This window comes from Leopardus geoffroyi, chromosome E1, assembly GCF_018350155.1.
Source record: "Leopardus geoffroyi isolate Oge1 chromosome E1, O.geoffroyi_Oge1_pat1.0, whole genome shotgun sequence".
NCBI classification, from domain to species: domain Eukaryota; kingdom Metazoa; phylum Chordata; class Mammalia; order Carnivora; family Felidae; genus Leopardus; species Leopardus geoffroyi.
Genome location: NC_059330.1, coordinates 17945257 through 17967757, shown reverse-complemented (window position 1 = coordinate 17967757; position 22501 = coordinate 17945257). Strand labels below are relative to the sequence as shown.

Sequence of the window (22501 nt, the reverse complement as noted above, 5' to 3'; positions counted from 1 at the left end):
CCCTGACAGTGTGGAGGTTGCTCAGGATTCTTTTTCCATCCTTTTTTCTCTCTGCCCCTCCTGCACTCATGTGTGTGTGCACACTTCCTCTCTCTCAAAATAAGTATATAAACTTTAAAAAAATACATAATGTTTTTGTTCTGGAATAGTTGCTGCTTGCCAGCCTCAGCCTGCAGTGCTGTTGCAGCACCTTCTGCCCATCTAGCTCCCACAAGCTGCAGCAAGTCAGGATTGCTTCTGGCACACATCTTTTAGCTGGAAGTCTTGGCAGTGAGCTAGATTGGAAGCATTCCCCAGCTATGGCACAGCATGTACTCTATTGCTAACCTAGGGATTGGGAGGAAAGCTGTGTGTAGCACAGAGCACCAGCTGCCCCCCGGGACAGAAGAAAGCTGTTGTTTTCATCAGGTAGGCTGTCTGTTTCTCTCTGTTAAGTAGGCTGGAGGGCATCTGGTCTGCAGGAGCTGGCATTTAATGTGAAGATGTTAAGACTTTATCAGACTGAATTTGTGGGTCTGATAGCCTAATTAAAGCAAGCTGTGTGTGGGGGCTGCTGTACCCAAATCTATTTTTAATGGTTTAGTTCATAGCTGGGGGGGGGGGGGAGTGATGTCAAGATTAAAATTAGAGCACCAGATTTAATTAGCAGTTTTAGGTACTCACTTTTGGCAGCACTCAAGTAAATTACCTTAAGGACACAGTTCTTGGGGAAAAAAGCATCAGTCTAACTGTAAGACTTTCCGTATCACCACCCTGTGGGGTGTGTCACAATCATATAGTATAGCAGCTCTTAAACTTTTTGATCTTAGGACACCTTTATCCTTTTTTTTCTTTTTCTTTCTTTATTTTTTATTTATTTATTTTTTTTTTGAGAGAGAGATGGGGCACCTGGGTGCCTCGGTTAAGCATCTCACTTCAGCTCAGGTCATGATCTTACAGTTCATGAATTCAAGCCCCACATCTGTTGTCAGCCCAGAGCCCACTTCCAATCCTCTGTCTCCCTCTCTCTCTCTGCCCCTTCCTCCAGCCTACACGCTCTCTCTCAAAAGTAAAAATATAGGGGCGCCTGGGTGGCGCAGTCGGTTAGGCGTCCGACTTCAGCCAGGTCACGATCTCGCGGTCCGTGAGTTCGAGCCCCGCGTCAGGCTCTGGGCTGATGGCTCAGAGCCTGGAGCCTGTTTCCGATTCTGTGTCTCCCTCTCTCTCTGCCCCTCCCCCGTTCATGCTCTGTCTCTCTCTGTCCCAAAAATGAATAAACGTTGAAAAAAAAAAATTAAAAAAAAAAAAAAAGTAAAAATATATATAATTCTATATTTTTGAGAAAGAGAGACAGTGTGAGGGGGGAGGGGCAGAGAAAGAAGGTGACATAGAACCCAAAGCAGGCTCCAGGTTCCAAGCCATCAGCATCGAGCCCGAGGCTGGGCTCGAACCCACAAACCACAAAAATCATGACCTGAGCTGAAGTCCGTTGCTTAACCGACTGAGCCACCCAGGTGCCCCAGGACCCCTTTGTAGTCTTAAAGATGATTTAAGACTCCAAAGACATTATGTGTATCCGAATTGTATCTATCACTGTTTATGAGATTTTTATATTTTGATATTTACCAGATTACAAATTAAAATTGGGTATATTAATTCATTTAAAAATTATAACAAGTGCACAAAAGAAATTATTTTGCTGTATAGGGGTATATTAACACAATATACACCTTAAACTTACAGTTTCATATGTCTATCATGTAATAAAGCTGGAGAAAAAAATAAGCCCACTACACTTTAACATAAACAATACTTTTATGGAAACTGTACTCTTCAAAATTAGTGAAAAGAGTGACACTGTTCTACTTTTTTTCCCACCAATTCTTTTTAACGTCTGCCTTAATAAAACATAGCTGGATTTTCATACCTGCTTCTGCATTCAGTGTTGTGATACTACACATCATATTACCTCTAGAAAACTCCACTGTACACTCATGAGATAAGGGAGGAGGTGGTCCCTGGACCACACATAGAGATCTACTGATAGAGTAGAACAACTGTGACTTTGGAGACAAATCTTAACCCAGATCTCAGCTCTTGCAGTTGATATTTGTGTCAGCTTGAACAAGTGACTTCATCTCTGTTGAAGAGATCTGTTTTCTCCTTTGTTGAATGGAGAGAGAAGTGTACTGTAACTCATAGATCAGTGTAGGGGTTAATTGGTATTTCTAAAGTGTCTGGAACTTGGTAGGTGTGTGATTATTATTCCTCTGAGCACTTTTTTTTTTTTTTTTTTTTTTTAACTGCTTAAAGGAAAGGCCTATATTAGTTTTGGTTGGGTTTTGTGTGAATGTTGTAGGTTGATTCTCTTCCTATGCCTGCTCTCTGCGTATAATACAAAAATTTGTTTTCATATCTCTGTCTTTCTACTAGAAGTCAACTCCTTGATAACAGTTCTTTTTCTCTTCAAACCCCCACGTCTCAGCAAAATGTATGTACATGGTAGACATTCATTAAAACTTGAAAATAATGGCATCTGAAACCTCAGCCTGAAATTGAACATAAGACCATATCATTGCCCCTCCCTTTACACAGAACTCAGTACCTTCAGTTTTGTTTCTTTTGAGTTCATTGGTTAATTGATTGTGGTATCAATTAATACCAGTAAGGGTAATTTTCAGAAGAATTAGAGCCACAGAATTTAAGGCTCCTTCTAGAGCTCAGAGCATTTCAAGTAGCTGTTAGCCAGCCTCCTCTTTTCTTCCATCCCACTGCCATGTTTCACTGGGAAGGTGGCACTAATATGAAAAGTAAGTAATCTATTTGATAGATACTTAGCAGTTCCTATTTTGTACAGAGCACCTAGAAGGTACAGCTTATTTGGTACAGGGTCACCAAGTGCCTTGTAATGCCTTTCATGTTGCCATTTATGTTTTCTTGGTTTTCATTAGCCCTTCAGTTAGATATGGTCTCTAACTTCCAGAAGCTTATGGTCTAAGTGGGGAAAATGGGCACAAATACAGTGGACCATCATTCAGGACAAAGTGAGGGGTGATGTTGAGTTTATCAGCAGCCAGCTTCCAGATTCCAGAATAAGATCTTGATGTTATGATTTGTGAGATGCGTGCTGTTTTTTAAAGTCCTACAAGGTCTGGGGCCTCGGTGGCTCAGTCGGTTAAACATCCAACTCTTGATTTCAGCTGAGGTGGTGATCTCACAGTTCGTGACTTCGAGCCCTGCATCAGGCTCTGCTCTGATAGTGTGGAATCTGCTTGGGATATTCTCTCTCCCTCTCTCTGTCTCTCTCTCTGCCTCCCTTGCTTGCACATGTATGCTATGCTCTCTGTCTTTCTCAAAAATAAATAAAACCTTTAAAGTCAAACAAGACACAGGAAACTCCATGTTAGGGTTAGGGTTCTGGGGTTATCCACTGCCATTTCCAGGCTTTGGATGAGTCTGAAAATGGGGAAGCAAAAGACAAATTTGGGATCAGTTGGTACAGAATTACAGAATGCTAAGGAAAATTAGGCCCAAGTTTCAAATTCAAATTCATTTAACATGTATTGAAGCCATAAACTAGGTTCTTTCCCTCGTGTCATGTGATATTCTCAACTACTGTGCAAGGTAGGCAGGTAGTGCTATTCTTCTTTTCCAGATGAAGAAGCTGATATTCAGACAAATTGAATAATTTGCTTAGTTTAATTAGTTTACATATCTGGCAGATGGTGGAACCAGGATTTGATTTCTCCTCTTAAGCCCAGCAATCTTTGCAGTTAAGTATGTTGCCTTTATTTTGTAGGCCACAGAAGTTGCTTTCAAAGTGTTTTTTTGCTGCAGAGGTCAATGGTAAAAATAGGGTTATGGTTCTAATGGTTCTAAAGAGACGCTTTCTCCACCCCACTACTGCTCCCAACCACTACTCACATAAGGGGGCTCAAGTTCATGAAATGTTGTTTAATCCGTTAAAAAGGATATTCCTTTTGGCTCTGCCAGTAGCCAGGTATAGTGTACATGAAAGTGCCTGTCATTATCACTCATTTCCCAAATTTCTTATGAGAAGCCATATAACATCACTGCTACCATATGCCAACCTATATAATTATCCATACACTAATTCTTTCGTCATTCACCCATTCCTGCTCCCAAATGATAAGTGAAATAAAATTCTTTGGTATACAGTTGACCCTTGAACAATGCAGGGGGTAAGGGCACTGGCCTCCTGCACAGTTGAAAATCTGCATATAACTTTTGACTCCCTGAAAACTTTACAAAAGCCTCAATTAACACATTTTGTATATGTACTATATATTGTATTCTTAAAGTAAACCAGAAAAAAAAAAAGTTAAAATTGTATGGAAGAGAAAATCTGTTTACAGTACTCTGCTGTGTTTATCAGAAAAAACCTGGGGCTCCTGGGTGGCTCAGTCAGTTAAGCACCAACTTCAGCTCAGGTCATGATCTCACGGCTTGTGGATTTTTAGCCCCGTGTCTGGCTCTGTGCTGACAGCTCAGAGGCTGGAGCCTACTTCAGATTCTGTGTCTCCCTCTCTCTACCCTTCCCCTGCTTGTGCTCTGTCTTTCTCAAAAATAAATAAAAACATTAAAAAGAAATTTTTTTTTTTTAATTTTTTTTTTCAACGTTTATTTATTTTTGGGACAGAGAGAGACAGAGCATGAATGGGGGAGGTGCAGAGAGAGAGGGAGACACAGAATCGGAAACAGGCTCCAGGCTCCGAGCCATCAGCCCAGAGCCCGAGGCGGGGCTCGAACTCACGGACCGCGAGATCGTGACCTGGCTGAAGTCGGACGCTTAACCGACTGCGCCACCCAGGCGCCCCCAAAAAAAAAAGAAATTTTTTTAAAGCCTATAAGTGGACCGTGCAGTTCAAACTCCTGCTGTTTTCAAGTCAACTGTATGTAGAGAAGTTCTGTGTAATCAGTCATCTTTTTCTTTTTTTTTTTTTTTTTAATTTTTTTTTTTCAACGTTTTATTTATTTTTGGGACAGAGAGAGACACAGCATGAACGGGGGAGGGGCAGAGAGAGGGAGACACAGAATCAGAAACAGGCTCCAGGCTCTGAGCCATCAGCCCAGAGCCCGACGCGGGGCTCGAACTCACGGACCGCGAGATCGTGACCTGGCTGAAGTCGGACGCTTAACCGACTGCGCCACCCAGGCGCCCCTCAGTCATCTTTTTCAAGGCACATGTAAGAGGAGTAACCATGGGAAGAGTGGAAAATGGAAGAGAGAAAGCCATCTGATTCTTACTGTCTCCTTCCTAGGTGGAAATGATTGAGGGGCAGAGCAGTGGCACGTGGCTAAAAGGCTGTTTGTGGAAAGGTTTAAAGTGCTCTGTGAAGTCACGTGTCTCATTTTGTCTATCCCCATCTTCCTTCCTCCTCTAGGCATCTTAGGCAGGCCGTGAGAAAATGTCTGATTTTGTGGAAAGCGAGGCCGAGGAGTCAGAGGAAGAGTACAATGATGAAGGCGAAGTGGTGCCCCGAGTCACCAAGAAATTTGTGGAGGAGGAGGATGACGGTGAGGAGGCCCCAGCCTCAAGCTTCTCCCCACTATTGCTAAGCTTTGGATAGTTGGATTCTTGCTGATGAGAGGCTCAGGCTGAGCACAGAAGTTATCACACATGAGGTACCAGCTTGAGAATTTTCAGTCATTTATAGAAAATACCTAACTGAGCATCTGTCTGCTATGTGCCAGGTCCTGCGCCTAGAGCTAGAAATGTGAAAGGAAGACCCTGCAGTCATGGAGTCTACATTGGCGGGAGGGGACAGACAGGAAACCAACAAATAAATACATGCGTAACGTTTTCCTCTTTTAGAGACCCCGCAGTGTTGGTATTTATGAGCCCAGTTTCCTATTTCTCTGGCCAAACCCAACCATTAGGATCCTCAGCAGAGTAGAACCATGAAATGGCTTTAAAGACAGGAAGGTAAATTTAAGTGTTATCAAAAGAATTATGGATGAAAGAAATAATATAGCCGCTGAACTTATAAATTAAGAGGAAAACAAAGATTACTGGTGGCTGTAAAACTCCTAGTAATGATTTTGAAAAGCCATGGTACTTAGGAAGATTATCTTGCCTAAAGACAGATGAGGAGCATAGAAATGAGGTAGTCCTTTCCAGATGCTCCTGCTCAAACTCAGTGGCCATGTTTTTTACATCTTTAGATGAAGCTGAAGAGTTAACATGGCATCCACATCATTAGGCCTAGAACAGATGGAGAATCACAGTTAAGCAGGGGGTCCTGCCCCACCCCAGCCCATTTCCCAAACTCCATGCCTCAAACATGTGTATTTTCCAGATGAGGAGGAGGAGGAGGAGAACCTAGATGATCAGGATGAGCAAGGCAATCTGAAAGGCTTTATCAATGATGATGACGATGAAGATGAAGGGGAGGAGGATGAGGGTAGTGACTCTGGTGATTCAGAAGATGATGTTGGCCACAAGAAGAGAAAACGCAGTGAGTAGTCTCTCCTCAGTCAGGTGAGGCTGGGGTGGAAGTTACAGTGGACAAGGGGCCTCTCCATCACCATGGATAACACTTTGTTTTCTCCAGCATCTTTTGACGACCGCCTGGAGGATGATGATTTTGACCTCATTGAGGAGAATTTGGGTGTCAAAGTCAAAAGAGGAGTAAGTGTCATTCTTTGTCCCTGGGGGTGAAGGAAAAAGCTCTTGAAATTCAGTGACTTCTGGGGGACGAGGCACCTCCAGAACAGTGTGGGAAGCATAGAGGATGAGAAAGTTGCTCAGTGTCATTGTGCCGTGGAGACTAGATTTGCATCCCAGGTCTGGGCGCTTGTTAGAGAAAGACTTGTCAGGGTTTGAAGGGTGGGCCTTGGTGCTGAAAGAGCATGTCTTAGGGTGTTCTTTGCCATCTCCCTTGGTCAGCAGAACTGTAGTGGGGAAAATGGGAGTGAGACTAGAGAGCAGGCACCCTTGGGCCGGTCCTCTCAGACCCTGTTGAGACAGGTTTTTTCCACCCCTAGCAAAAATACCGACGTGTCAAAAAAATGTCAGATGACGAGGATGACGACGAGGAGGAATATGGCAAAGAGGAACATGAAAAAGAGGCTATTGCCGAGGAAATCTTCCAGGATGGGGAAGGGGAAGAAGGGCAGGAGGCTGTGGAGGCCCCCATGGCTCCTCCAGAGGAGGAGGAAGAAGATGATGAGGAATCAGGTATGTGACATCAGGCAAGAAAGCCAGTGTTTGGGTGGGTGTTGGGATTTCCTAGCCCCTAGGAGCAGGATGGGAAACCATTCTTCACCTGCGGGCCCCCAACATTTGACAGAAGTTCGTTTTTAGGAGCCTCCCTACTCTTCTCACTGGCCACTCACATAGTAGGAACTAAAGCCATTCAGTCCTGGCTCATCCCTTGCCTCTGAGCACTAATCCCTTCCTTCCCTACCCAGACATCGATGACTTCATTGTGGATGATGATGGACAGCCTCTGAAAAAACCTAAGTGGCGGAAAAAGCTTCCTGGATACACAGATGCGTGAGTCGGGGCTGGTACAGGGTGGTGATATAGGCGCCTGAGTAGACCCCGTCAGGAAGGAGGAAATCAGAGGCTTCTGCCAAAAATGGGACATCCCATCTCTCAACCATTTTGCTTCCTAACTCAACTAACCTTTACTAGGCAGGAATTTCAGACTGCTCCTAGAAGCCCTGAGAACTGTCTATATTAATAGAGCCACTGTGGGATTAGGAGCCACACGTGTGTAGGCTTCCATCAGCCTCCCTCTTCACCTGAAGCTCCACGTCTATTCATCTATGTATTGGCATTCTGAGTATAATTTTGTCGGAAGAAAGCTTTTGCTTTGAGGGAATACTGTAATACCTTAGCAGAAGATGGACCCACTGAGCAGAATGTGGATCTATCTGCCCTGTTGGGTTTGACCCCAGAGACTGGCACATGCCAACAATGGGCTTTTTATCTTTCTTAAGTAATAGTTTTCCCAGAAACCTCCCCCAACTGAGCCTTTATTTCCAAAGCGAACATGCTTGCTTGCTTGCTTGCTTGCTTGCTTATTTATTTATTTATTTATTTATTTATTTATTTATTTATTTATTTAAATAGAGCAGAGAGAGAGCGTGTGTGTGCGTGCACGTGCATGTGCAAGTGGGTGGGGGGCAGAGAGAATCTTAAGCAGGCTCCATGCCCATCATGGAGCCCAGCACGGGGCTCAGTCTCACCACCATGATACCATGACCTGAGCTGAAATCAAGAGTCTGATACTTAACCAACTGAGCCACCCAGGCGCCCCTGCTTTTTAAATTTACCTCTCTCTTAACCTTCTCAATTTCCTTTGGGGCAAGTAAAGGGTCTGTGCTGGGGCTGCATTTCTCCTCTCATCAGAACCTGGGCCAAACCGTCTTTTGCTCTCACCCACAGGGCCCTGCAGGAAGCCCAGGAGATCTTTGGTGTGGACTTTGACTATGACGAGTTTGAGAAATACAATGAATATGACGAAGAACTGGAGGAAGAGTATGAGTATGAGGATGATGAGGCCGAGGGTGAGATCCGAGTGCGCCCCAAGAAGACCACCAAGAAACGTGTGAGCCGCAGGAGCATCTTTGAGATGTATGAGCCCAGCGAGCTAGAAAGCAGCCACCTCACAGATCAGGACAATGAAATCCGAGCCACTGACCTGCCTGAGAGGTTCCAGGTAAGAAAGCATCAGCTTCTGTCCTTCTGCCAATGTGTCATCACCTGCCCTGAGTCTCTTTGCTTCAAGGGTTGTATCAGAGGAGGAATCTAGCAACAATCTGATATCGAATATGTATAGAAAGTTGGCTTTTGAACTCCATCTGACCAGGTAGTGCAGGGAGTCCAGGTCTTAAAGAAGGCTCTTCTGCTGCTTATGGTTCTTGAAATGGCACTCTTTCTTTAGCAAATACACAAAGTATGTCTACTTTGTGCCAGGACAGTGCTCTCTTCTGGGTGCTGGAATATGTCTGTGGAGCACACATTTCTTTCCGGAAGCAGTGTATGTGTTATCCTACAGGGGTTACAGGATAAAGTCAGTCTCACTATTGTCTTATCCTGTGCAGCTCCGCTCCATCCCAGTTAAGGGGGCTGAAGATGACGAACTAGAAGAAGAAGCTGACTGGATCTACAGGAATGCCTTTGCCACACCAACCATTTCTCTTCAGGTACCCAAAAACAGATCCTTATGTTTGACATGAACCAGAAGCCACTTCATCAAGATGAAGACCTGATCCTACCATGCCCCAAACATCTATATGTGCCTAGTACAGAACAAGTATGGGTGTGTACAGGTGTATGAGAGATTTTTCTAGAACTCTTCTGACGGAGTTCTCTTTTGACATGGAGTAGTTTCATGTATGGTAAGACAAAGCAAGTAACGGTGTTATTGCTGTTTGTTTCTTTTTTTTTTCTGGCTCCAGGAAAGCTGTGATTATCTAGACCGAGGGCAGCCAACCAGCAGCTTCAGTCGTAAAGGGCCCAGCACAATTCAGAAGATTAAAGAAGCCCTGGGTTTCATGCGAAATCAACACTTTGAGGTAGCACCTCAAGCTGTCATGGTCCCTTGGTTAGAAATTCAGCTAGGGATGAGGGAAAAGGTAGCGCCCTGTGAGATGAGGAGTCCCCTTCTGTCTTCGGGCATGGTTCCTTGGCTCAAGAGTGTGCGAACCAAAGGAGACTCTGGTAACCAGGAGAACACTTGTTCTACCTGTCTGCAGCGTTATCTTCCCCCGTGGGGGAGAGCACGTGCCCTGGATGAGCCTGTGGGGGAGTCCAAGCTTCTGACTGTTGAATTTCCTGGAGCTGTTTACCCCTCTAGCAAAGGAGCTCCTTACAGATCTCTCCACTCTGGTTGACTGCAGTCTCCTTGCCACCCTAGGTGCCTTTTATTGCTTTCTACCGTAAGGAGTATGTGGAGCCTGAGTTGCACATCAATGACCTATGGAGGGTGTGGCAGTGGGATGAAAAGGTACGATGGATCCATGCTCCTAAGAGGCTGAGGTGTGGCTTGGGCACCACTACTACCAAAGTCCAAGCCTCCTGTACATATCAGGTGGCTACCCTTCCCGGGGTCGCCTGGTAAGAAACAGAGCAGCCTTGGGTCTCCAAAGCTGAACACCAGCCCTTAGTCGTGCCCTGTCCTATCCTAGTGGACCCAACTGAGGATCCGCAAAGAGAACCTAACACGGCTGTTTGAGAAGATGCAAGCTTATCAGTACGAGCAGATCTCTGCTGATCCTGACAAACCCCTGGCTGATGGCATCCGGGCTCTAGATACCACCGACATGGAGAGGTAAAGTATGCAAGGTTTATTCCATTACAGGGCGCCCTCAGACCAAAGGCCCCCAGGGAGCAGTGTAACCTACAAAATCCTCAGCACAGGGCCCATCCCTTAGAAACCCAACTTGTCACCACACCAAAAGTGATCTCTCTGGCAAACAAATTCATCTTAGTTACCTATGGGTATAAAAGGTGAAAAGGATAAGATAGTCACGTTTGCTGATCTGAAAATTCCCTGTACATAAGGGTATGTGGAAAACCAAGTTATAACCAGAAAGGAGCTTGGTGAGCCTGGAATCGGTGGAGTGCCGGAAGGGTGCAGATGACTTTAGTGGCCAGTGTCATGAAGCTGGTGGGGGAGGGACAGACCATCTCAAGAACTGTGAACTTTGCTAGAGACGTGGTACGTCATCTGTCTCTCCCTTTTCATCTCCATTTCTGACAACCACCAACCACCATTTGTTTGACATATTCCTTCTTTAAGATACCTTGTTCTCAAGGAAGTCACCGTCTGGGGTTGTTGTGTGTCTCTAATAATTGAAGAATACAGACACCTATCCTAGTTGGGACCTTCCCTCCTGGGAATTGGACCTGTTGTAGCAGAACTGGGATGTACCCTTAGTGACAGTCGAGGTCTTACATCCCTTTTCCTCTAGGCTTAAGGATGTCCAGTCAATGGATGAGCTGAAAGATGTCTACAACCATTTCTTGCTATATTATGGTCGTGATATCCCCAAGATGCAGAATGCTGCCAAAGCCAGCCGCAAGAAGCTGAAGCGTGTGAGGGAAGAGGGAGATGAGGAAGGTGAGTGCTGGAACAGAAAACCCAGGAGTCTTGATGGCCACACCATCCCCAAGGATGCCCTTGGCTGAGTGCCCTTTGGGGCTTCCCTGCATGTGGCAGCTCCTTGGGAGTGACTGGAAACTAGAGCACTGACTCATGTTTTCTTCCCAGGTGAGGGTGAAGAGGCAGAAGACGAGGAGCAGAGGGGCCCAGAGCTCAAGCAGGCCTCCCGCCGAGACATGTACACCATTTGCCAGAGTGCTGGCCTAGGTAAAAGCTAGCTGTGTTGTGTCCTGGGCGTTCCAGCCTTGAGCAAGGGGAGTTCCCAGATGGTCGCTGGTGGGCAGGAAGAGGACTTTTTTGAGCGAATCACTAATCCAGTTGTGAACACTGGCCCCCCCCCAGCACCCACGCCCACCCACAGTAATGGTCTAGCCTCTCCCTAATTTCCCAGAGGAATGGGAAGCTCATATAATCAGAGGGACAGAGTTCATCCTAGCCTTGAGAAGTTCTTTATTAAACTGTAGTTTCCACCTTAGTTCTGAGCCCAGGAGTCAGAGAAAATTACTGTTTTTCTGGGTTATAACAGCCTGTCAGGTGTTTAAAGACAGGTTTTTTTTTTGTTTTTTTTTTTTTGTTTGTTTGTTTTTTTACTATTCTTTGAAAACTTGCTGGTGCTGCTTATTCATGACCCTCTTAAAGTCTAGTGCCCAGAATAGCTGCTCTGGACTCAGAGACCAAAGAGATTTGTCAGCCCAGCAATTGCCTTACCTTTCACACTCCTGTTTGCTTTAGATGGCCTGGCCAAAAAGTTTGGACTGACTCCTGAACAATTTGGGGAAAACCTGCGGGACAGCTACCAGCGGCACGAGACAGAGCAGTTCCCTGCAGAGCCTTTGGAGCTGGCCAAGGATTATGTTTGCAGGTAGGCTTGTGGCACGTGGCTGGCAGGAGGAGGGGCCCGCGGGCAAAGACACTGTCATCCTGCAGCTGCCGCATTTTCCCCACAGCCAGTTCCCTACACCTGAAGCTGTGCTGGAAGGTGCCCGCTACATGGTAGCCCTGCAGATTGCCCGAGAGCCCCTCGTCCGACAGGTGCTGAGGCAGACCTTCCAGGAGAGAGCCAAGCTAAATATAACCCCCACCAAGAAAGGTAGAAAGGTGAGCTGGGTGAAGGGCTTTGATCCAACACGTGGCCCAGCTCTGTGTTTGACTGAACTGAGTTTCTTGCTTTCATGCTCAGCTGAGCTGTCTGCCGGCAAGCAGAGAGGCAGTCTTTTCTCCCAGGGTCAAGCCCAGCCTGTCGGTAAGCTGACGATTCCTCTTGATATGTACAGGATGTGGATGAGGCCCACTATGCTTACTCCTTCAAGTACTTAAAGAACAAGCCTGTTAAGGAACTGAGAGATGACCAGTTCCTCAAGATCTGCTTGGCTGAAGATGAAGGGCTGCTCACCATTGACATCAGCATAGATATGAAGGGGGTAGAAGGGTAAGCAAAGCTCTGGGGTGGAAGCTCTTTCTGGGAGGGCTTGATGAAGGGTCAGCTGGAGGGAGGGGTCCCTCAGGAATGTGAACCACAGTTTGAGAGGTGAGCAGGCCATTGTCCCTGGTTCACAGTGTTTGTGGACATTTCAGTGTCATCTTTCCTCCATCCCCGACCCTGCAGTGTTGTTTCTCCTCAGCTACGGCAATGACCAGACATATTTCGAAGAGATCAAACAGTTTTACTACCGAGATGAGTTCAGCCACCAGGTGCAGGAGTGGAACCGGCAGCGCACCATGGCCATCGAGCGAGCCTTGCAGCAGTTCCTCTATGTGCAGATGGCCAAAGAGCTCAAGAACAAGCTGCTGGCCGAAGCCAAAGAATATGTCATAAAGGTTAAGACTCACGGTCTTTAGGCCTGTGATTTCCCCAAACTAGAGCTGAGAGTGAAAGAACTCCTTACAAGTAGTCTTCTAGCAAACAAGCCAGGGGTCACTCCGAGACCCCCCCGTTTGAGGAGATTCTTGGCTCCCCACCCCCAGCCCAAACACTCTTTGTTTATATTGCTGTTCTCTGTATACTCTCCTGTTTCCACAATTAAGGTATGCCTTCACACTGTAAGCCTGCAAAGGGCTAGGAACATGTGCACACGTCAGCGCAGCCTGTGCACATGTGTACCCACATCTGTTCCCTTAGCACACTCGGTGAGCCTGTTGGCCATAGTGTCTGGTGTGTCTCCTCCCCAGGCCTGTAGTCGGAAACTCTACAACTGGTTGAGGGTGGCACCCTACCGGCCAGATCAACAGGTAGAGGAAGATGATGACTTTATGGATGAGAACCAAGGGAAGGGCATCCGCGTCCTAGGCATTGCTTTCTCCTCTGCCAGGTAACTGCCAGTTTGTGCCTGCCCAGCCTCACCCTTACCTGTCTTCCTAATTTCATTCTACTCTTACTTACATCCTCTTATTTCTGATTGTTGCACTACTCTTGTCTGGTCGGCAGAGATCACCCCGTGTTCTGCGCCCTGGTCAACGGTGAAGGAGAAGTGACAGACTTCCTTCGACTGCCCCATTTTACCAAACGGCGAACTGCATGGAGAGAGGAAGAACGGGAAAAGAAGGCAAGTGGCTAGGATAGGGCAACCAAGTGTACATCTTAAGCGCATTTTACAATTCTGTGGGGGTATGTGTTTATGGTCTACACGACATCCTTTGCAAGACCCTGATTGATCTCCACGTGCTTGCTGAATACTGGAGTCCTGGGATAAGTCTCAACTTCCATAAGCAGTAGATGGCACTCACGTTCTGGTGCAGAATTTACTTCTGGCTAGAGGCCAATTCCTAGGTCTTGTGTTCTTCTGGAAGCTGCCATTATAGCCTCTGTTCTTCCCAGCATCTGGGTCATCCTGTTCCAGTAGCTGAAAGCCAGTGAGGCATTAAGCCAACCTTTTCCCTGCTTTAGCCTTTCAGTGTTTCTTCCAAGGAAGGAGGAATTTGAATTCATCTCATGTATATGCTTCTGATTTTCTTAACCTAATGGCGTCTTTCAATTTTGCGAGAGCCCTGCATTCTAGAGTAATTTTTCGCAACCATTTTTTAAAAAGAAACATCGGGGCGCCTGGGCGGCTCAGTCAGTTGAGCGTCTGACTCTTGATTTCAGCTTAGGTCATGATCCCAGGGTCATGGGGTTGGGCTGCCCACTGAGCATGGAACTTGCTTAAGATTTTAAGACCCATTCTTTCTCTCTCTCCCTCTCTCTCATCTCCCCCACTCATGCTCTCAAAAAAAAAAGAAAAAAACAATTAAAATAGAAAAAGATAACAAGGAATTGAGATTAGAATAGTCCTGATAGCTAAGCAGTGGTTTATGGTAGAAAAAACCCAAGTATGTTTACACCTGGCTGGCTCAGTCAGAGAAGCATGTGACTCTTGATCTTGGGGTCGTGAGTTTAAGCCGCACATTGGGTGTAGAGATTACTAATTAGAAAGGAAGACCCAATGTGTTTAGACCATCACGACCAAGGATGAGCCAGAAGTATAGTAATTTTAGGAAACGTTAGCAGATATATAGTATTCAAACCAGAGGTCTTAGTCTCCTTGTTTTGTGCGCTAGTTAGACCGTGTCTATGCATTATGGAGTTTATTGTTCTCTGGTCTTACAAGGTCTTGTGCTACTTAGGGAGAGAGAACTGTTAGAAATCTCCCTGTCTTCAAAGCCATTCAGTTCAAATTTTATTTCAATCCAGGCTCAAGACATCGAAACCCTAAAGAAATTTCTTCTGAATAAAAAGCCTCATGTGGTGACAGTTGCAGGAGAAAACAGGTAGGGGCTCCAGGGGAACTCCAGGGACTAGACCTGGCTTAAATTCATTCATTCCTTCTTGTTGAACCTGACATATGCCTCTAACAGAGCAATAAGCATGTAGACTTTTGGTAAATTTCCCATCCCCAGGGCGGTGGCGGGGTGGGGGGTGGGTATCTCTTTGTCTTCAAAGCCCCTTCCTCCCCCATCCCCACCCCCACTTCCACCTCAGCCATGAGTCTATCTATCCCTGAGAAACTTCAGAAAGAACCCTGACCAACACCCCTCATCCCTCCAGGGACGCCCAGATGTTGATTGAAGATGTGAAGCGCATTGTGCATGAGCTGGACCAGGGCCAACAACTGTCCTCTATTGGGGTGGAGCTGGTTGACAATGAGTTGGCCATTCTCTACATGAATAGCAAGAAATCGGAGGTAATGCTGGAACCCCATTCTTAAGACCTGCGCAAGCAAGAGCTGTCAATCCCTAGGAAATTTACTAGGAAAACGAAGGTTATCGAGGGCACAGGACTGTACTTGTTCACTTGCCCGTGTGCAGTTGCTTCATTTTGCCAGTCATGCTTCGGAGTGGGAGCCCTGCAAATTAAATTGGTCCCAGGAAAAAGGGGTCTCAGAGGAGACAAGAAAGTGACTTAAAGCCAGAACGGTTTGAATCTCCTTTTGCTCTCGGAACGAAGGGGACTTAATGGTCCTGCTGGTCCTTGTTTGACTCTAGGCAGAGTTCCGGGATTATCCTCCAGTGCTGAGACAGGCCGTCTCCCTGGCCCGGCGCATCCAGGACCCTCTGATTGAATTTGCCCAGGTGTGCAGCTCTGATGAAGACATCCTGTGTCTCAAGTTTCATCCCTTGCAAGTGAGTATGATTCAACAGGCAGGCTTAGCGGGCAGAAGGGCACAGTAACCTTATCCTTGTCTGCTGTTTATCGGCAGGAGCATGTGGTGAAAGAGGAGCTGCTCAATGCCTTATACTGTGAATTTATCAACCGAGTCAATGAGGTTGGGGTCGATGTCAACCGTGCCATCGCCCACCCATATAGCCAGGCCTTAATCCAGTACGTCTGTGGTCTGGGACCTCGAAAAGGGACCCATCTCCTGAAGGTAAGATTGGGTTGAATGAGAAAGTAAGAAAAGTTCTATTTCACTGAGCCTTTACAATTGCCAGTATAATTTTGACAAAAGGTCAGAGAAGTAGAGACTGGTATAAGAGTCATCCAGCTAGTAATTTGGACTCTTCCTGAGTCCAAGTCAGACTTCAGACCCAAGTGGCCACAGCTACTATGTGTACTCCTGTAGTTCATTACTATACTATAGTGGCTCATGGAAAAGATAGCCATAAACTAGGATTTAAAATAGATGGAAGAAGGGGCACCTGGGTGGCTCAGTCAGTTAAGCGTCAGACTTTGGCTCATGTTATGATCTCATCCATGAGTTCGAGTCCCACGTGGGGCTCTGTGCTGACACCTCAGAGCCTGGAGCCTGCTTTGGATTCTGTGTCTCCCTCTCTCTCTTCTCTGTTCCTCTCCCCTTGTACTCTGTCTCTCTGTCTGTCTCTGTCTCTCTCTCTCTCTCAAAACTAAAGACAAATAAAAATTTTTTAGTGGGGGGCGCCTGGGTGGCTCAGTCAGTTGAGCTTCAGACTTCGGCTCAGGTCATGATCTCTTGGTCTGTAAGTTCGAGCCCCACGTCGGGCTCTGTGCTGACAGCTCAGAGCCTGGAGCCTGCTTCGGATTCTGTGTCTCCCTCTCTCTCTAACCCTCCCCCATCCATGCTCTGTCTTTCTCTGTCTCAAAAATAAAATAAAACGTTAAAAAAAAAATTTTTTTTTTTTTTTTTTTTAATGGATGGAAGGAGGAGTACATGGGTGGATCAGTTGGTTGAGCGTCTCTTGATTTCGGCTCGGGTCATGATCTGAGTTTGTGGGATTAAGCCCTGCGTGGGGCTCTGCACTGACAGCAAGGAGCCTGCTTGGGATTTTCTCTCCCTGTCTCTTTGCCCCTCCCTGTTCCCATGCATGTGTGCACATGCGTGCGCTCTCTCTCTCTCTCTCTCCCTCTCTTTCTCTCAAAATGAATTTTTTAAAAAGCTTCAAAAAAATAATATGGGTGAAAGCAAGCATACCAGACGCAAACCTCAGGATAGTGGTTTTTATTCCAGTGGGTAGAAAAAGGATTTCCGTCAAGTTAATGGAGGATTTAAGGAACTTCGCAAGTACTGGTAATGTTCTTTTTCTTAAGAAGAGTAAAAGGTACTTGGGTGTATGTTTTATCATTAACTTTTAACTTACACATTTGTTCTATATTATCTCTGGCAGGTGTAATGTAGTTCACTAAAATAATTTTTTTTTTAAGTAGCAGACAGTAGGGTATAGTGCTCAGTTAGATATTGAGGCATGGAGACAGAGGGTTTCCCAGAAACCTGAAAGCCCACACCTCTCTCCTAGATCCTGAAGCAGAACAACACCAGGCTGGAGAGTCGGACCCAGCTGGTCACCATGTGCCACATGGGTCCCAAAGTCTTCATGAATTGTGCTGGCTTCCTCAAGATCGACACGGCCTCCCTGGGGGACAGGTGATGCCCTCTTCCTGGGTGGGCCAGGCAGAATTCCCTTGGGCTTTGCTTTGGGGATTCAGGGGATTAGGGCTGTCAGAGGGCCCAAGGTATTTGAATTAGGAAATATTTTAAAGCAAAGGTGAGCAACCCTTTATTAAGTCAAGAGCATCTGACCTATGGAAAAGATCGGTTCAATTATGTGAAGCTTTTTTTGTATGAGGAAAACATAAAAAGAACCAACTTATTTTATAAATTAAGGACAGAAAACATACAAGATTTCATTCAGTAAACACAAACGTGTTCTGTTATTATGATTTGCCATGGCTAGATAAGGGTGGGGCTAGCAGGGGCAATGGAAAAGGAGTGTGGGGGTATGAGGAGATAAGGAAGGGGGATAGAGATTCAGTATGTTTTCAGATGATGTTATTGAGAGAAAGTTCTATTCACTTGGACTTTGGACTTCACTATTGACCTCTTCCTCTCCAGAAGTTATCAACTCAGTCTTTGGAGGATCTTTTCCACGGGCACATAGCTCCTCATTCAGTAATGGAAATCAGTGGGGAAATAGGCTTCAAGTTCTAAAACTTCATTTTCCACCCAGCTTTGCTGTAACACTCCACGAATAACATAGGTCCATGTGAGTGCACGGGCAAGACCAGCCTGGGAAGGCTTTATGGGGGAAAATAGCTGTCAGCAAATTGTCAGAGGTCTTTTCCCCCTTCTTGTTTTATCTTATTATATAAGACTTGTTTAAGTTCATTATATAAAATTCAATGTATAGCAGTATTGTGCAGAAAGTGGAAGTCCCCCATAATCCCACCCCCCAGAGATAACTACCATAACAATTTGGTGTGTACTACAACGTTCCTAAATTTTATTTTTGCTATGCATTTACTAACTACCCGTTTACTACAAAAATGGGATCATACGGTTCATAGTGTTTTGCAGTGCATTTTTCACGTATCAGTATATTGTGGCCATCTTTCCATGTCAGCACACATAGATCTACCTCATTATTTTTAATGGCTGTATAGTATTCCATTGTATGGAGGTACCCTGATTTATTTAACCAGTTCCCCATTGGTGGACATTTGGGTTGTTACTAGAAGCTTCTTGTTCTATATCCTTGTCCCTTTTCTGCCTTTCATTCAGCACCGACTCATACATTGAAGTTCTTGACGGTTCCCGAGTCCACCCTGAGACCTATGAGTGGGCCAGGAAGATGGCAGTGGATGCTTTGGAATATGATGAATCAGCTGAGGACGCTAACCCCGCAGGAGCCCTCGAAGAGATCTTGGAAAACCCAGAGCGACTGAAAGATCTGGACCTTGATGCCTTTGCAGAAGAACTGGAGAGGCAGGTGGGTGACAGTGTAGAGGCTTGGCACAGAAGTCACCCGCAGTGGCTTAATTGGGAGGAGACTCAGGCAGCAAATCTCCAGAAAACCTCCAATGGTGTTAATGTGGGAGACTTGATTGTCTCTTCTCTCTGCCCAGGCTGCTTGTAGCTTTGCATGTATCTGTTTCCCACATTGGGTTTCTGTGAAGCATTTTTATCTGAGAACATTCCATGTTATAACAGAGAAAGTTTGGGGGGGCACTTGGGTGGTTCAGTCAGTTGAGCATCCAACTCTGGATTTTGGCTCAGATCATGATCCCATGGGCGTGGGATTAAGCCCTGCATCAGGCTCCACGCTGAACTTGGAGCCTGCTTGAGATTCTCTCCCTCTGCCCTTCTCCCCTGCTTGTGGGCCTTCTCTCACTTTCTCTAAAAAAATAAAAACAAAAAAATAAATAGAAAGTTTGAAAAAATTCTATGGTAAATCTTGATGGGAAAGAAGAGAAGCCCTGACAGGAGCCAACTGTCTTACTCCTTTTGTTGCAAGCCCCCCGTGGCTCCAGTTGGGGAGGGTTGCAAGGCTCTTCCTGTTGGGCTTCTTCCCCAGGGCTATGGTGACAAACACATCACCCTGTATGACATCCGGGCGGAGCTGAGCTGTCGGTATAAGGACCTCCGGACAGCCTACCGCTCTCCCAACACAGAGGAAATCTTCAATATGTTAACCAAAGAAACACCAGAGACCTTCTACATTGGTAAACGCTGGGTCTGGTTTTCAGCTGGAGGAGAATTTGTGGGGTGGAAGGGTGCATTTACTGTATATGTTCAAACCAAGCGATGATTCCAGCAGAGTGAGGCAGGTTTATACTGTAGGTAAAAAAGACCGGGGGAGCTTTTAAGATTATTATTAATATCTGCAGCCCTGAACTAGAAGTCAAAACTGAGTTCAGGGACCAATTATGCTTCTTAACCTGCTGCTTCAGGATCTTCAAGGAGTCACTTCTATAGGCATCATGTTTCCCCGTCATCAAATCAGGGGAAGAGCTCCTTAAGGATGTGAGGGAAATCAGTAGAGATGCCATAAGCCAGATGTTCTGACACTAAAAGGCCAGTGGGAAGAACACCTCTCCAGTTCTCTTAGCCTGGTCTCCATTCTCTTCTTTCCTTCCCTGTCCTCTCCCTTTCCTGCAGGAAAGCTCATCATCTGCAATGTCACTGGCATTGCCCACAGGCGTCCACAGGGTGAGAGCTATGACCAGGCGATCCGCAACGATGAGACAGGGCTGTGGCAGTGCCCCTTCTGTCAGCAAGACAATTTCCCTGAACTAAGCGAGGTATGTGCTGCACTGTTACTGTGGTCACTGAGTTTCCTCCATTGAATGTCTCTAGAACGGAGTCTAGAATGCAGCTATTTTAGATCACGCTTTTCCCAAACAAACAGGGACGAGGGCTAGAACACATACAGGTCTAACATGAAGTCCCTCTATCTGCTGGTCAGAAACAATCAGTGTGCTTCCTTCTATTATGGCTCAGCCTTTAACCCATGTTTCCTATTTTCTGGGGATCTAACTCAACCAGATTATAGACCTGAGGGCGTGCGTTTCTTACTACAGGGCAGGTACGGTGTTCCTGTACATGCTAGTTGGAAGGAATCTATAGGCTCTCTTGATTTTTTTTTTTTTCCATTTTCCACACGAGACAGTTTCCAGACTTTACCCAATAAATAAGCTGGTGGGATTTGTCCCAATAATAAAGCCAAGGGGCAGCTGGTTCCCTGAAATGGATTGTTCTGGGGAGACTGGCATATGTATTTCTTACGTCCACTAGGTCAGAACAGAATTGGGAGAGATGGGCCTCTGTGGCAGCTAGAGGGACATACAGATAGATTAATATATTTTATATTAATATATAAGTTAATAATTTAATTAATATTAGGGATGTTCAAAATCTGTGTTGGTGGGTGGCTTATTCATTGTATTTCAGACCATGTTGCCAGGTGTTATGGCAAGATAAATTGCAGCACCCCAGCAGCTCTTTTCTGAACATAGATCTCCAGAACCTTAATGACCAAGCTCCTCTCCTGATGCACTTTTTAGGTCTGGAACCACTTTGACAGCGGTTCATGCCCAGGCCAGGCCATTGGTGTCAAAACACGGCTAGACAATGGTGTCACCGGCTTCATCCCCACCAAGTTCCTCAGTGACAAAGTGGTAAAGCGGCCCGAGGAGCGAGTGAAGGTAGATGGAAGACTAAACTAAGACATCTAGTGCAACTTTCAGCTGCCCAAATGGGGCTCTCCGGAACTTTGGGCTGTGCCTCCCTAGAAGTGAGGCTTGGTTCCCAGTGGCTGCTGGTGGGGAGAGAATCAGGAGGATTTATAACTGGCTGAAAGAAGCCAGGGTGAGAGGCATGTGAATGAGTAGCAGCTTTTGTTCTCTTTGTGATTATTTCATTGGGTTGCCAGCCCTTTGGGAGAGGGCTCTCTCTTCCCATGTGGGAGGCTGTGATTTAGTCTGTAGGCAGGAAGCAGGGCCCAGCATTACATGCTGTGAAACAGAAAGGCTGAGCTTCCTTTCTGTTCTAGTATTCTCCTGCCAGCTGCCATCTATTATGTACCCAGTAGATACCAGCACTTGACGTTTACATGTGTTGTCTCTGATCTCTCAACTCGATGGGGGAGGAAACCTTTTTCAGAGAAATTTGAGTGCCTTTTCCAGGATTACCCAGTTGGTGACATGGCTAATATACCATGTCTGCCAAATTCTCTAGTTCTAAGTGTCATGAACCTCTGAGAACCGTGGACTTAGGAAGATTGGGGAAAACATTACCAATCAAGGAAGCCAGGGAGATTTTCAAAAGAAGAACCATGCAGTGACTGGCTTTTGCCAGTGTTTAGATGGAAGGGCTCAAGTCAGGGGGAAAGAACAGAAAGCTGTTGTTTTGCCTCTCCTCCAAAAAGGGCAGCCAGACTTTGCTTTTACCCCAGGAACAATAATTAGGTAATTTTATGGGAAAAGGGAATCGCACCAGTGGCGGGGTAGATCCCAGTAAGCTCCGGTTGTTTTTCCTGTCTAGAGTGAGAGGCATCTGTGCGGGGCATGGCTGGTGGTCTGCAGACCAGACTCACCTGTCAACTCCTAACCTGCCACTTGCTAGCTCGCTGGCTTTGGGCGAGTCACTCCATCTTTCTGCCTGGACTTTGGTTTTCTCACATGTAAAATGGGGCATCGGGCTAGATCATCTTTGTCCCTTCCAGCTCAAATGTTCTGTGGATCTAGGTGGGAATGACCGTTCACTGCCGCATCATGAAGATTGACATTGAGAAGTTCAGCGCAGACCTTACCTGCCGAACCTCAGACCTCATGGACAGGAACAACGAATGGAAACTGCCCAAGGACACGTACTATGACTTTGACGCTGAAGCAGCAGACCACAAGCAGGAGGAGGACATGAAACGGAAGCAGCAGCGGACCAGTGAGTGTGGCCACCACCTGTGCAGCCCAAGTCTTGGCAGCCCCCCCGCCCCCCCGCAGGATTCATGTGCCGATGGCTATACCCCAGTGGGAATGAGCACTCGGCTTTGAGGTGCTGCACCTCAGAGACATCATGGATGGAGTCACTGGCAGGGTTGAAAGCCAGGGTCTTCTTGGGTCACGTGTTCTTTGCTAATACACTGTGTTTTTTTTTTTTAACGTTTATTTATTTTTGAGACAGAGACAGAGCATGAACGGGGGAGGGTTAGAGAGAGAGAGG

The 22501-nt window shown here is 46.1% G+C and overlaps 1 protein-coding gene across 3 annotated transcripts in view; it reads left to right on the top strand.

The window, feature by feature from the left end:
• SUPT6H (SPT6 homolog, histone chaperone and transcription elongation factor) overlaps positions 1–22501 on the top strand; it is a 33556-nt gene that overhangs the window by 5154 nt on the left and 5901 nt on the right. For all 3 annotated transcript variants that reach the window (XM_045487900.1, XM_045487898.1, XM_045487899.1), the window contains exons 2-29: positions 5385–5517; positions 6300–6458; positions 6555–6631; positions 6988–7180; positions 7414–7498; positions 8396–8669; positions 9055–9156; positions 9412–9528; positions 9870–9959; positions 10141–10283; positions 10927–11075; positions 11226–11324; positions 11850–11979; positions 12065–12215; positions 12392–12546; positions 12740–12935; positions 13287–13426; positions 13543–13660; positions 14785–14861; positions 15139–15274; positions 15576–15713; positions 15791–15958; positions 17301–17428; positions 18563–18770; positions 19356–19503; positions 19940–20082; positions 20845–20985; positions 22027–22222. In XM_045487900.1, the coding sequence (XP_045343856.1) occupies positions 5409–5517; positions 6300–6458; positions 6555–6631; positions 6988–7180; positions 7414–7498; positions 8396–8669; positions 9055–9156; positions 9412–9528; positions 9870–9959; positions 10141–10283; positions 10927–11075; positions 11226–11324; positions 11850–11979; positions 12065–12215; positions 12392–12546; positions 12740–12935; positions 13287–13426; positions 13543–13660; positions 14785–14861; positions 15139–15274; positions 15576–15713; positions 15791–15958; positions 17301–17428; positions 18563–18770; positions 19356–19503; positions 19940–20082; positions 20845–20985; positions 22027–22222 (3970 nt within the window). In that variant the 5' untranslated portion in view covers positions 5385–5408. The remainder of the gene's footprint in view (positions 1–5384; positions 5518–6299; positions 6459–6554; positions 6632–6987; positions 7181–7413; positions 7499–8395; positions 8670–9054; positions 9157–9411; positions 9529–9869; positions 9960–10140; positions 10284–10926; positions 11076–11225; positions 11325–11849; positions 11980–12064; positions 12216–12391; positions 12547–12739; positions 12936–13286; positions 13427–13542; positions 13661–14784; positions 14862–15138; positions 15275–15575; positions 15714–15790; positions 15959–17300; positions 17429–18562; positions 18771–19355; positions 19504–19939; positions 20083–20844; positions 20986–22026; positions 22223–22501) is intronic.